Source organism: Vicia villosa, linkage group LG3 (genome assembly GCF_029867415.1).
Source record: "Vicia villosa cultivar HV-30 ecotype Madison, WI linkage group LG3, Vvil1.0, whole genome shotgun sequence".
Lineage (NCBI taxonomy): Eukaryota > Viridiplantae > Streptophyta > Magnoliopsida > Fabales > Fabaceae > Vicia > Vicia villosa.
Window position 1 is genome coordinate 15,924,200 of NC_081182.1, and position 14,301 is coordinate 15,938,500.

General features: G+C 34.4%; 2 protein-coding genes across 2 annotated transcripts; both read right to left on the reverse strand.

Moving 5' to 3' along the window:
- Positions 1 to 8,037: 8,037 nt before the first annotated feature.
- Positions 8,038 to 9,303, reverse strand: LOC131657628 (uncharacterized). The gene is made up of 2 exons (XM_058927002.1): positions 8,394 to 9,303; positions 8,038 to 8,291 (listed from the first exon to the last, which is right to left on the reverse strand). The coding sequence occupies exons 1-2, from the start codon at positions 9,301 to 9,303 to the stop codon at positions 8,038 to 8,040; spliced, it is 1,164 nt and encodes a 387-aa protein (XP_058782985.1).
- Positions 9,304 to 12,741: 3,438 nt separating this feature from the next.
- LOC131657629 (uncharacterized) lies at positions 12,742 to 14,065 on the reverse strand. The gene is made up of 2 exons (XM_058927003.1): positions 13,946 to 14,065; positions 12,742 to 13,617 (listed from the first exon to the last, which is right to left on the reverse strand). The coding sequence occupies exons 1-2, from the start codon at positions 14,063 to 14,065 to the stop codon at positions 12,742 to 12,744; spliced, it is 996 nt and encodes a 331-aa protein (XP_058782986.1).
- Positions 14,066 to 14,301: the final 236 nt, after the last annotated feature.

Genomic DNA, 14,301 nt, shown 5'->3' on the forward strand with positions numbered 1-14,301 from the left:
TGTTTGGAAGATAACTTGTGCTGCAAGTTAAAATTTCAACACCCTCCCTCAAGTTAAACATGATAGATGCCAAACATATTAAGCTTGGATATGAAATGATGATAAGTCCTGGGTCAATAAGGACTTAGTAAAAAAGTCAACAGTGTGAGCCTTGGTATGAATTAGAAATAGCTTGAGCATTTCTTTTGGGATTATTTCTATAAGAAAATGACAATCTTTTTCAAGATATCTGGTTCTCTCATAGAAAACATGATCAGCCACAATGTGAATTGCACTTTGATTGTCACAATACAAAACTGGAGGTTTGATGCATTTGACTTTTAATTCTCCAAAGTAATGAGATAATCCATAAAAGATCACAGAGAGGCAAATGTGAAAGCTCTATCTAAGAAGAACTTATTGACACAATATGTTATGTTTTAGCTCTCCATAAGATTAGATATGAACTAATGAAGAAGCAATAGCCACTAGTAGATCTCCTACTGTCAATGTAGTCTGCCCAATATGAATTAATGAAACCAATCAATTATAGATGTGCGCCCCTCTTGAATAGCATGCCTCGACCAGGTGAACCTTTGAGCTATTTTGTGACTCTACATAAAGTCTCATAGTGATTAATGGTAGTTTCATACCCTAATTCTTACCCTTAAGATTCCACCTTATTTGTATCTATGCATTACATCAAGATCACATGATTGGGTACTTCCTAGCACTCTCTCATCTTTGAGCTCACCTATGCAAGGATCACCAAGCACCCTATTGTGTATCTTGAACATTTTGTCTTTATATTTTGATAATTACTAATTAAAATATAAAAATATGCATTGCTTTCCTTTGTTTATTTTGCAAGGACAGGTGTGAATCAAGTGGATCAAGAAAGTTCCCTCGACTAGGGTTTTCATCTGATCAAAGCCAAAAGTGTACTCAAAATTGGTTCTCAAGGCTTATGCATAAAATATTGACCTATAATTTTAGGTTATATCATCTTCAAGCATCATTCAATCTCAATTAATCACGAATTCCTCAAAGATTTGATTACTTATTTCTCAAGAAAGCCAAAGGTTCACATGTTTATTTCCATACCTTCATCATCAATCAACCTCAAGCTTTAGCCACATTTAATCAAATTTCAATAAATAATAAACCATAAAGAATTCATATGTGCATCAATGTATCTTGGATTGCAAGAAAAATTCAAAAGATTCAAGTTTGATCAAGGAAGTTTGACCTAGAAGTCAACATTTTCAAGCCTAAGTTCAAAGTATCACAACCTGCTCACATTTCAACATTATTTGAGTGTTTAATTTTTCAAATGACTCTCTTTGACATCCTTAACAACTTCTCTTCACAAGTCAAGAGATAATTATGCATGGAAAATCATCAAAGATGGAGAAACATTATATGTCACTTTGTGGATTCAAGTGAATTTTTTCCAACTTTCCAAGATCATAACTCCTTCAATATTCAACATTTTTTAGTGCTTCTTTTTCTCCTTTTTGCATGCATTTCAAATAGTTAAAAAATCCTTTATGTATTAAAAATTATGAAAAATTATTACATGATCCTAAGGTCATTTCTGACATATTTGATTTTATTTGGTTGTTGTTTAATGTTTAGATGTCTCTTTGCTATTTTATCCTTTATTTTCATTTTAAAAAATCATTAAAAAAATACTTTTATGCATATTATTTGCATTTTTATGCATTTTGTGTTATATATTGTTGGTTGCCTTGGATTCTGGCTTATTAAGTAATAAATTTCATCAACATCAATGGAACATGGATGTTGATAGGTTGAAAGACCAAATCCACCAAAATGGATGATTGATTTTGATGAAGTTAGACTTAATTCGTGATCCAATTTGGTTTGTGTTTGCTTTGATCTTATCTTATGTCCATCTCCATCTTTTTCTTTTTTGATCAATTGGATGATGATGTATTCATCTTGTTCAATTAGGTTTAGATTAGTACTTGATGAACTTTCATCAATTGAAATCTACTTTCCACTTGATCAAAGGATCATGTGAAGTACTTTGGGTTGATGATAAGTTTGTCCTAAGGTACCGAGAAGGACTTGATTGATATAATGATCTCATATCCTTGACTCTATCTTGATCACCCATGTTTGTTCTTGTACTACAAGTTTTAGGAGAGTGACTTTGTGTCATTTCACTAACTTTTTGTGGTAAATAAATTTTATTGACCGGCCCCATAGATGCTACTTCTATATAAGTACATTTATGATTGATTATGTTTATGTTTATGCTTATTTTCCTTTTGTTCTTTTGGACATTTTATCTTTGTCTTAAAACATTAATAAAGAAAAAACCCTAAAAAGACTTAATTATGGACTTGGATTATGGTTACAATGATTTGATTAAGGAATTGAACTTTTGGACTTCGGATAAACCCATTAGCTTGGATTTTCCATTTGACACTTCTTGATTTCATCTGGTTCATTGTACTTGAGACTTTGAGATTTCTCTGTGGCCTTTGGTTATTTGTCTATTTGTTTTCATTTAATGCAGGTTTATTTTATCTGATACCTTGAAGCAAATCCTCTGATGCAAGTTTATCTAATACAAATTCATCTGAAACAAAGTCATCTGATACATTATGATTTATCTGAAGCATTGTGGCTTAGCTTGTTATTTGATCTTATCTGATACTTGGCTTGGTTTATCTGTGATTGCTTGGTTATTTGACACTTGTGGGCTTAATCCAAAGGAAAGGAATGCTTATGTTGACTTCATGTCAAGTATTTGTTTCTTTGTTGGTTAGATATTTCTTGTCCTTAGCTTTTACTTTGTGCTTTAGGATAGTCCCTTCATCTCTTGCTCATCTTCTTAAATTTCAAAATTACCCTTCCTCTTTTCATGCATACGGATTTACTCTTTCTTGAAGGCTTGTACATATCCACTGGTGCCTTTGGAATAACTTCCATAGTCATAACAACGTCAGTTTCTTCTCTTGCTAACTTGATATACTTCTGAATCACTTCTGGGTTGTCCATCTTAGAAATGATAGGATAATCCTCAATACAAGAAGTCTTGGCATTTCTGATTCTTAGTCCAGCTTCTGGCTTCTTAACTGCCTTCCTATTTATGATGTTCATATTGCATAGAATGACACTAGACAATATTCTCCCATAGGATTCTTCCAAATCTTGAGTAGCATAGGCTTCCTTCAGAGTTTCAATCAGACTACTCTAATGAAATAACTCTGATAGAAGCCTTGCATATGGAACATTCTTCTTGCGATGCTTTTGAATTTCCTAAAAAGGTTCATAAATATGGTTGAAGATATATGCGACTAAATTCAACTTCTCTATATTCACCGTAAACCATATGAAGTGCTTGTGATCCCATGAGATCTAATCATTATTTTCTTCTATGGGAATCAAACTGCCAAAGAGAATTTTGAATAGAAGCCTATATGCAACAAACATATTTTTCACCTTTCCATAATCATCGGAGTTAGTGAATAGAATTGAATTGGTCTTATTTGCTTTTGAACTGCCATCTTTAAATTTGAGAACAAACCTTCCTTCATTATTCACCCCTAATAAGTTGAGAAATGTGGCTCTAAGTAATGGTCATTTTAACTTCCATTGAACTCCTTCAATCCCAACTCAATTCTAGATCTCCCTTTATTTGCTCCATTTTCAGCAATCTTCTGTTTAACCTCAAACTCAAGAGCAATCAACTCTCTCTCTCTCTCTTTGAAAACACCATAAACGTGAAAACTAAAAAAGCATAGAGTTTAGAAAAAGTGAGTACCTCTTCTTGCAAAATTCCACACTGCATATTACCATTCTAACTTCATAACCATTAAACACGTCTCACACATGTAACCATCTCTCTCAAAATACTCCTTCCACCAGATCTAAAAAATTCAAGAAAGAAAAGCTATAGCTCACCATTTTGGTTTTCACTTTTCCTCGGGTATCATCTTCCTCTCTTCACGAAAACAACGAGCCTTGATTCTTCTTTCAACAACATTTTTTTGCTACAACATACAACAACACGTACGACAACACACCATCATCATCACTGTAGCTCGCTAAAAAAGAAAACACAGAACTCTCGATGCGCCACCGGTATCATTTCTTTCCTTTGTTTTCACTCATTTCATGATTGTTGATGTTTGATTTAGAATGTTGTTTGTTTGTTGAGTTTGATATGGTGAAGTTTTATTTATTTATTTATTTTTGTATATCATGTTTTGTTGAGTTAATTTAAGAGAAATTGATTCATATAATTTTTGTTTTACATTTTTTTAAAATTTTAATTTTCTTACTAGTTTCTTTAGCTTGATTTGGGCGTTAGGCCCGTTGAATTTCTATGCAAACCCCCTTTTCATTTCTATTTTTATTGTTTATTATGTTATTATTAGTCTATTTTTCAAATACCAAAAAAATAATTTAAATAATTTTTTGTTATCATAATAAAAAATCTCAAAAAATGATAAAAAATAGTTTTTAAAGAGGTTTGTTACGACTTTTTTTATTTAATATGTATTCAAGAGTTACAAAAAGATTTTCTTTTCTTTGGTTGCTAATATTTTTTTAGAAATTAATCTTGCTCGAATTGATGCCATTTCTTATTGTGTGTTTGTGTTAATGAGTGCCTCGATTTTATGTTATCTTGATTCCATTTCCTTCACATCATCTCCATTTGATCAATTTGTATCCCATTTCCCACGTGATGCAATAATTCCATCACTTTCATTTTAATTGCGATTTGTTTGCTTTATCCAATTATCATCTCATGCATACATCCCAAAAACTTCATTCAAAATAATTCTCGGTCCAATATCGAGACATTTTCACCCTTGTAAGTCGATCGGCTTGTGCACTGCCATCAACCTCTTTCATTTGTTAACTAAAACTTTTTTATAATAATTTATCGATCCAACGTCGAGTCTCTTTTCAAAATCTTTTTCTTAATCAAACATGATTGAATAAATGAGTGGGAAGTTCAGTTCATATCTCCTCTTTAACTAAATTGAACACGAGTCTTTTTTACTTAACAATTCAAATAGTTACAATCAAATGAAAATACCTTTTAAATAAACTGGGGATAGTTTAACTCAATAAATGACAAAATGAGAAAGCGGGAAGTTCAGTTCCTACCTCTCTTACGAATATCTGATGCTCATCTGTCTATAACGCGTCAAAGCTAAACTCGTCTCGTTTCTTTTCAACAAAGGAGTTAAATGGAAAAGATGGAAGTTCAGTTCTAATCTCTCCCTAAGTGTTGAATATATGGGTTGTTAGGACTCAAGTATTCGACACTCATGCCTTTAAAAAAAGAGAGTTAAATAGGAAAGATAGAAGTTTAGTTCTAATCTCTCCCTAAGTGTTGAATATATGGGTTGTTAGGACTCAAGTATTTGACACTCATACTCCACAATACTAACCAACAAACTCATAGTTTTTACCCCAAACTACGAATGCTCGGAGTTTCCTATTGCATAAGAGAATACGTAGGCACAAGATACAATGTCTTGGCGAGCGCAATAATAAAAAACAAAAGCCTATTCTTTCTCTTTTCTCGTAATAATTAGAAAAACACAAATAAACATGTTAACACTCATTCACAAAGCTAACTAAATGGGTCCCATCGAGTACGATGGATGTGAAGGGTACTAATACATTCCCCTCGCAAAACCGACTCCCGAACCTTAATTTGGTTGCGATGACCATCTTATTCATTTCTTTTTCTGTGGGTTTTATCAATATTTTTCCTTTATTTTTGGAATAAATAAAATTTGGTGGCGACTCTGTTGAACCTCGAGCGTGCGATGCACTCGTGGTGTGATTTTTGGCCGGCCGCGACACTAAGAAGTATTATGCTTCTGTTCTAGAAAAATAAATTGTTGCTTGTCTTTTATTAGCCCAGGATATAAGGTTTTTTACTTATGAATTGACACTTTCCACTAGTGAATTTTCTTTCAATTCTGTCCCTGGCATAATCAGCATTATAGAATTCAACTAGCTTATAATCTACGAATTTTTTATATAAAGAAGTCCTAGATTGGTTGTTACTCTCAGATACCTAAAGATCCTCTTAACAACAGCTAAGTGAGTCTCACTAGAATCTAACTGGATCTTGCACACAAGCAGACTTTAAACAAAATATCAGGTCTAGAAGTTGTTAAGTAAATTAAAGAACCTATCATACCTTTGTATAGCTTTTGACAAACTTTGGTGTTACTTTCCTCTTTGCTTAGATTGCAGGTTGGATGCATAAGAGTAGTCATGATTTTGCAATCATCTAGCTTGAATTTCTTCAGAAGCTCTTTTGTGTAATTTTGTTTGGTGAACATAGACTTTATCCTTGCAATGGTTGATTTGAATTCCAAGGAAGAACTTCAGCTTTCATCATACTAATTTCAAATTCAGCCTGCATTAACTCAGAAAAATCATTGCAAAGAGTAGTATTAGTAGAATAAAAAATAATATCATCAACATATACTTGGACAGTTAAGATATTTTTTCAGAGTCTTTCCGAATAGTGTAGTGTCAACTTGCCCCTTTTGAAAACCATTTTCTAACAAGAAATTACTCATTCTATCATACCAAGCTTTGCAAGCTTATTTGAGGCTATAGAGAGATTTTTTCGAAGTGATCGTCCAGCTTCAAAAGATTTTGCAGCATACTTCAAGATAGCTTCAACAAAAACTTCTAGTTCCTTGTCCTGATGCCTCAAAAACTCAGCTTCTGATTGCTCTTCCACACCCTTGTTCTTTATATCAGATTCCATAATACTTGCTCCTTTCTTGCACAAATTCTGAAAGCATCTCCTGAGCGACTTTATTAATTTCATTGACCTTCCTTACAAGAGTTTTTACATCTTCCTCTTCTTCTTCTAGCTCAAGAGGTAGAACCATCTTCGTCAATTTCCTCTTCACATAAGCAACTATTGTGAGAGGAGATAAAGATGCCTTATGAGGAGTTCTTCCAATTACTCCACTTCTTGTCTTGGTAAGCATTGAGACAGCAGAAGAAATTATCTCTTTTTCCTCCTTCTAAATTAGTGCTACAGCCTTCTTCGAAGATGCATAAATTCTATTATAACCTTAGGTCAATTTTTTTAAAATTATCTCCTTTTCCTCCTTCTATTATACCCTTGGGTCCATTGAGGCTACAAAGTAAATACTTACGAATTTACCTGCGAATTTACATGCATACCAAACATTAATTTTTTTTGCGGGTAATATTAAATTTGCGGGTAATTGGAAAAATTTAGAAAATATAGGAGGCGTCGTGTGGAATGTCGCCTACGTGTAAAACACTCTCAAATATGGTTAGTGGGGTAATTTTTTCAAAAATATGAATTTGTTTGTTTTTTTTTAAATTTGGTTATTAAAAAAAATTCTCATACATATTTGGAGAATTTAAGTTAGCCTTAATTCTTTAACTTCATTTAAGAGTGTTAAATATGAACTAATGTATTATTTGAGCCACCGAATTAACAACATCACTCTTATACGTTTAAGAAAGAAGGAAAATTTTTGTTCAACAACTATGAGCTGAAGACGACAGCTAATTTAAGGGTTACGTGGAGAACCTTTTTCTGTTTAGAATCAAAAGTTTTAATCGAGCTGGATGCGACTGTTTCGAGATCGGTCGATGATATTATCAAGATGCTACAATGTTCACATGGATATTGAAGTGTAATGTTTGATCTATGTTAAAATCTCTTATGTATTGTTGATTTTATGAAATCAATTGTTTTTTTTTAATCAATAAAATTTTATTATAATTCAAAAACAAGTTTAAGTACAAAAGGTGATCTCAAAGATCCAACCAAAACTAGAAAACCAATTACATCAAAAGCTTAGCTATAAGATCTCTATACTTCCTACACTTCCATCCTCTATGTATAATAGCCTCCTGTATACTATGCACAACTTTATCAACAATTTGCAGATTTCCAAAGCATGTATCGTTCCGGAATTTCCAGCAACAATACAAGGTTTCAGCCGCAACCATCTTCAACAAATTCGCTTTCATTCCTTTGCCTTTAGCACTCTAAATAAGCCAGCTTAACTCCTGATTCCATTCCAACGGCACATGATCAACATTGATCCAATTCAAAATGTCAGACCAAATAAGCTTCATCACACTGCAACTATAGAACAAATGATCTAAGGTCTCAATTTTACTGCAGAAACAGCATTGAGTATCTCTAATGATCCCAAATTTTGCTAGTTTTTCCTTTGTGGCCAAACGTTTATGGCACGCAAGCCACTGGAAAAACAGAGCCCTCGGTCTAGCTTTATTACCTGCAAGGACAACATACCAATCAACATTATTGTAGTGTTGCATCAGCTCTTTATAGAGCTTTCCCATCTTGAACTTATCTGCCAACATCATCTATTGCAAACTGTTGCAGCAGTCATCTATACTCAGCCTAGCCTTCATCACCCCTTTAACAATCCAGGTCGAGTCTTTCCTCACCTCCATGCTCATCAAGTTCTGCCCCTTGTTGTAGTAGGTATGCAGCCAGAGCACCCACAGGTTGTCTATCTTTTTCCTCAAATCCCATAAGAGCTTCATCATTGTAACTTTGTTCCAGAACTCAAGATCAATGATGTTCATGCCTGCTTTAGCTCTAGGCTTACAGACCTCTTTCCAGGAAATTGGACTCTTTCTACTCATAGCACTTCCTCCAGTCCAAACAAAAGTTCTGCAAATACTGTTGATTTTCTTAAGCACACTCTTAAGGATTGGGAAACATTGGAGCCAGTAGTTTGCAATTGCAAAACTCACAACATTAACAAGTTGAACTCTCCCTGCAAAGCTTAAAAGCTTGGTGCTCCAATGGTGTATCTTACTCAGGATTTTGTCAATAAGAGGCAGATAGTAATTAAGAGAAAGTTTCTTACTTGACAAAGGGACTCCTAAATACCTAAAAGGCAACTGGCCAACATTGAATCCCGTGGTCTGCATGATCTGGTCCCTGGTGTCTCCATCCACAGCTCCCATGTAGACAAAGCATTTTGCTGGATTTACAACCAAGCCAGTAGAACTAGAGAAATCCTGCAAGGTAGCCATCAGCAGTTCAACAGATCCCACATCCGCTCTTGAAAAGAGCAGGATGTCATCAGGAAATGTAAGATGAGTGAGGTTGAGCTTCTTACATTTGGCATGATGCTTGAACTTAGGATCCTCTTGCATTTTCCTCAATAACCTGCTCATATACTCCATGACAAGCACAAAGAGGAGGGGAGAGATAGGATCTCCCTGCCTAAAAATCAATGGTATTTTCATTTTGTAAAGCTGTTGTTTTTCCATTATGTTTTTCTATTTCTACTTCATAACATTCCAAAAGTATTACGTAAATACGTCTCCTGAATAATTAATGTTTCAGTACACATTTGGTGCGTCCGAAAATACATCTCCAGAACCTGGGGACATTATAGTATTTTTGCGCGCTGCGGTAGAAGATAATGAGGTGCATTAAGAAATTATCTAGATTTTCAACTGGTTATCCATATATAAATTAAAGTTGGTCCAAAATAAATAATGGGTCTAAATTTGCATATCAAACTTATGGGCCTTAAAAATGGACCTTTTTAATTAAGAATTTTAAGAGAATTTTACTTGGCACCCTTTTAATTGGTCATGATACTCCATATAACCCTTTTTCTATCAGTAATTTGCACCTAACAAGATTCGAAAACGAGACCTTAATTTGATCATAATATTTTTTTATTTATCAAATTTTTCAAAATATCGATTAATGTATGAGGCGGTGTCGGATTTAAAAAAAACTAGTAAAAAACCCTTTTTTATAATATTTTAGGTGTGAATTTTACTTGCGGAATTTGCTGCAGAAATTTGCTATCTGCAGATTTTTATGTTGATTTAAGATTACATGCATTTTATGCATTTTTGTCCAGTTTTTAAAAGATAGGTACCCAATTTTATGTATTTTTACCGAATTTTTCAAAATATTAGATAATGTATGTTGGGTGTACCAATTTTTTTAAAAAATACAGTAAAAACCATTTTTTATAATATTTAATGGTTAGATTTTTTACTTACGGAAATACGATACCTATGAATTTTTTGGTAGATTTTGAATTATATGCATTTTTTCGGATTTTAAAATATGTCTAAATACTCTTTTGGTCTCGTAAGTACACCCTTGAGTCCATTTTGGTCCCTCAATTTTAAAAAGTTCCAAACTGGTCCTTTAATTGTTCAAGAAGGTGCACGTTTGTCCTTTCTGTCAAATAAGGTGTAACAGACGTTAAATATTCCTACGTGGCAGGTGATGTGGAATTGTTTATATGTTTTTATATTCTATGTTTCATTGCTTCCAGCTTTCTTCAAATTAGCTTCATCTCCAATTTCCCAACTTCTAGGGTTCACATTTTCAGAACTAAATCAAAGGGTTAGTTGTCAAGCAAGGTTGAAATTGGTCGTGGAAAATGAAGTGTTCTTCCTCAACAAATTCTAGAGAATATACATATGATTCCAATTTGAAGAAAGGTGGGAGTGCATAAGGGATGTTGCGAACTATGGGCGACAATTTTGGGTTGTCGTAATTATAAGGTAAATCGTATTTAATCGCATTCCATTGTTGTGTTTGTTCTGATTGGAATTTTATTCTGAACGACACAGGGTGCAGCACAACCCGGATGTGGCTACTTTCAATGGTTCTATGATGATGCCGAGGATGAAAAAGATCAGTTTCTGAGGAATCAAAATAGTAGGTTGGAGAAGCTTGAACAGGATATTGAGGCTGCAAAAATGGAGGTGGAGTGTTTAAATAAGAATATTACAGAATTACAAAATCAACTGAAGAAGAGCATGAATCTGGAAAAAAATTGGAAGAGATTGTTTTGTTTTCTTTTAGTTGTTGTTGTTAGGATGTTGTAATAAGGTAAACTAGTTTAACATGGTTTGGGTCAGATGCTACACATTGAATTTGTGTAGTAAAAGTTTGTAACAGATGTATCATTTTCCATTTCAATTAAAGGATGATATAAGTGTTTCAATAATGAGTTTCACATTTTCATTATGTTTCCATCTCAAGCTTAATAACAACAGTAATCATAAGGTTTAAGATGCATAATTAACATTGTTGCTTAACACCAACATAAGTTGTCAAAAAAGATCTTACATAACACAATTGCTTAATACCAACAGTAGTTGTCCAAAAAGATCTTACATCAGATTCAAAGTGCATAATTAACATAGTTTCTTAAGAGTACTAAAAGGTTCATAACATAAAAGAAACACAAAACACCCCACAATTTAATATTGCTACAATATAACTAGATTTTCCAGCTTGGGGTGGCTCTCTTGGTAGGAGTTATCCTTCTTGTTGTTGGGCCAACAACTGTTTTGGCTGCATTCAATCTTGTTGTTGAACCAGGTGATATGAAAGGGGTAGCTGGCCTTATGTCTGGCAACTTCTTTGATTTTTGAGTGACTTTATTGGACTTTGAGGTAACTGGCTTAGATGCTTAAGAAGACACTAATATGGATGCTTAAGTAGGCAATGCTTGAGATGCTTGAGCAGACACTGGTTGGGAAGCTTGAGCCGCAATGCTTGAAATGCTTGAGCAGACACTGGTTGGGATGCTTGAGCAGACACTGATTGGGATGCTTGAGTAGTGGATGGAACCTGCTGCATGAAACAATAAATCAAGTCCATCTCATTTTTCTATCAGACCCATCAATTTCACCTTGCTCTAAATTCCTTCTCTTTTTGGGCCTTCCAGGCATTTTCCTATATTTTGGGGGCAGAACATCAGGATACTCTGTTCTTACCCAAAGATTAGAGCCATTAACAGGAAAAAAATAACAGGTTTGTAGACTTCAACATATCTCGATTTTCTATAATAATCAGGTATGTAGTCATCAACCTTATGGTTCCTACTCTTCATGGCTGAAAGTGAATGCACACAAGGTAAGCCTGTCAGCTCCCATCTTCTGCATGAACAAACTCTATCCTTCAAGTTGACTATGAACTTTTCTGCAGAATTTTCAAGATGCCTCACTTAAAAGATATGCTCATCAGACATCCTAACAATACATACAATAATCAGAAATGTTCTAATGAGTTTGAATACAATAATCAGAAATGTGCTAAAATTAAGGTTTAATGCAATAATCAGAAATGTTCTAATGAGTTTGAATACAATAATCAGAAATGTGCTACCTGAGTAGCCCCATGTTTGTGTATGAGTTTGTTTTCTCAATCTTCCTTCTAATGTTTGGTAGCACCTCTTCATCTGCTAGCTTTTCAAACCTCAACCTGTTTGTAGCCCATCTCTCAATCATGTATGTTCTAATTTCCTCCACCATGGTTATCAATGGTTTGGACCTAGAATCCTAGACGACACTATTGAATGCCTCTGACATATTATTCAGAACAATGTCACACTTGTTATGTGTCTTGAAGTATGATCTACTCCAAAATCTTGGAGGGGTATCCATCATGTGCTTGCATGCTCCTACATTCACATCCTTCATTACCTTCATCTCCCTTTCCCAAGCTTGGTAGTAAGTAGACTTGGCAGCTTTCCATATAATTTCCTTTAGTTTTTTTTCCAAGATTCCTCTTCCTAAAGTTATTGTATAAATGTATGACATAAAATCTTTGTTCTACTTTAGGCAGAAGTTCCTCCAAGCAGCAAAACAAATGTACAACCTTCTGAAGTATATCCTCTGATCATCAGATCCTTCTTGAGCTGGTTGGAAATTCAATTTCACAGTTCAACCTGGGTTTGCTCTTAACAACTCATGGCAATAGTCATAAATCCTTGTATAATCCCCAAGGAAAGACCGATAAACCATGTCTCTAGCTGCAAACCTAGCTCTTATGGCCTTTGTCTTGTTGACCCTCACATTCCACTTCTTTTTAACCTTTTCCTTTATGTGTTTCAACTTCATTCTAGGGTTGGTCTTAAGGGAATTTTGTATTCTTTTGCTCAACCATTTAGTCTTCAACATCTTCATATTATACTCTCTACTGCAATTATGAGTGTCTATTATCTTTTTTAGTTGCCAAGAATCCTCATTAGGCAACTTAGCACAGTAAGCTTCCCATTGACATCCTTCTTTACACCTAACCCTCACCCTTATCTTGTCATTCTTAGTGTACCTTAGGTCTCTGCCATATTGGACTGCATAAGATGTAATTACTTCTTTGAAATCATCTTTTGTAGTAAAATATGTTCCCACCTCCCACTTGTAATTGGACATGTCCTTTTGTTCCTTGAATATTGGAAACTTCTTTCTCCTAACTCTACTGCTATCATCACTGTCACACTCACTTTCTAGATCCTCACTTTCATTATCACTACCTTTCAAGTCTTCTTTGTTTTCTTCCCACTTTTCTTTACCTTTTTTGCTTTTTACTTCTACATTAACATCTTCAAGTAGGTTACCATCTTCCTCATCCAACTTAGTTTCATACTCATCAGAGTCATCGTCAAATACTACCTCCATTGCACTATCATAATTGAAGTCTTCATCATTAGAACTATTAGAACTATGCCCATCATCAACCTCTCCAATCCTTTGTCCATTATCATCAGTATCTACTGCATCCTTAACCCTTACATCACTAACCCCAACATCATTTTCCCCCTGTCCAAACTCAAACTGAATCCATAAACAATCACTTTTTCCTGCTCAAATCCTCATCGGGAATAGAGAATTAAAACTCAAACTTATCTCAAACAGGTTCAGGTATCCCCGTCCCGCCATCATCCATTTTATGAAATCAATTTTTTAATAAAAATATTTATTTTTTTAAAATTAAAATAAAGTACAAATAATAAAATAAAAATGATAGAATATGTATTTATATTTGTGTATAAGTCCTACATCAACTATAACATGTAATGAATTGTAAATCTCTCTCTCTATATATAAAAAAGTCTTTGTAGTGCCATTCTCACACGGTTGATCTCACTATCTTACATGGTGTCAGTAGAGGTAAAGATCCAAAACTAATGAAATTCGGCCCGTCATAGTAGCTCTTCCTCCAACGCCGCTGCCGCTGTCGTAGCTCTTCCTTCATCACTCTCGTCATCGTCGTAGCTCCTTTTCCAGCACCACCGTCGTCGTCGTAGTTTCTCCTCCAATATCACCGTCGTAGCTCTTCCTTTAGCATCGTCGTCAATGTTGTAGCTCCTCCTCTAGAACCCCGCTACCATGACTCCTCCTCTAGCATCACAGCCCCTTTCCGCTTCTAATGCGCCACTCCCTGCCACGTTCAGTATCCTGTTGTGTGTGTGTGTCTCTCTCTCTCTCTCTCTATATATATAT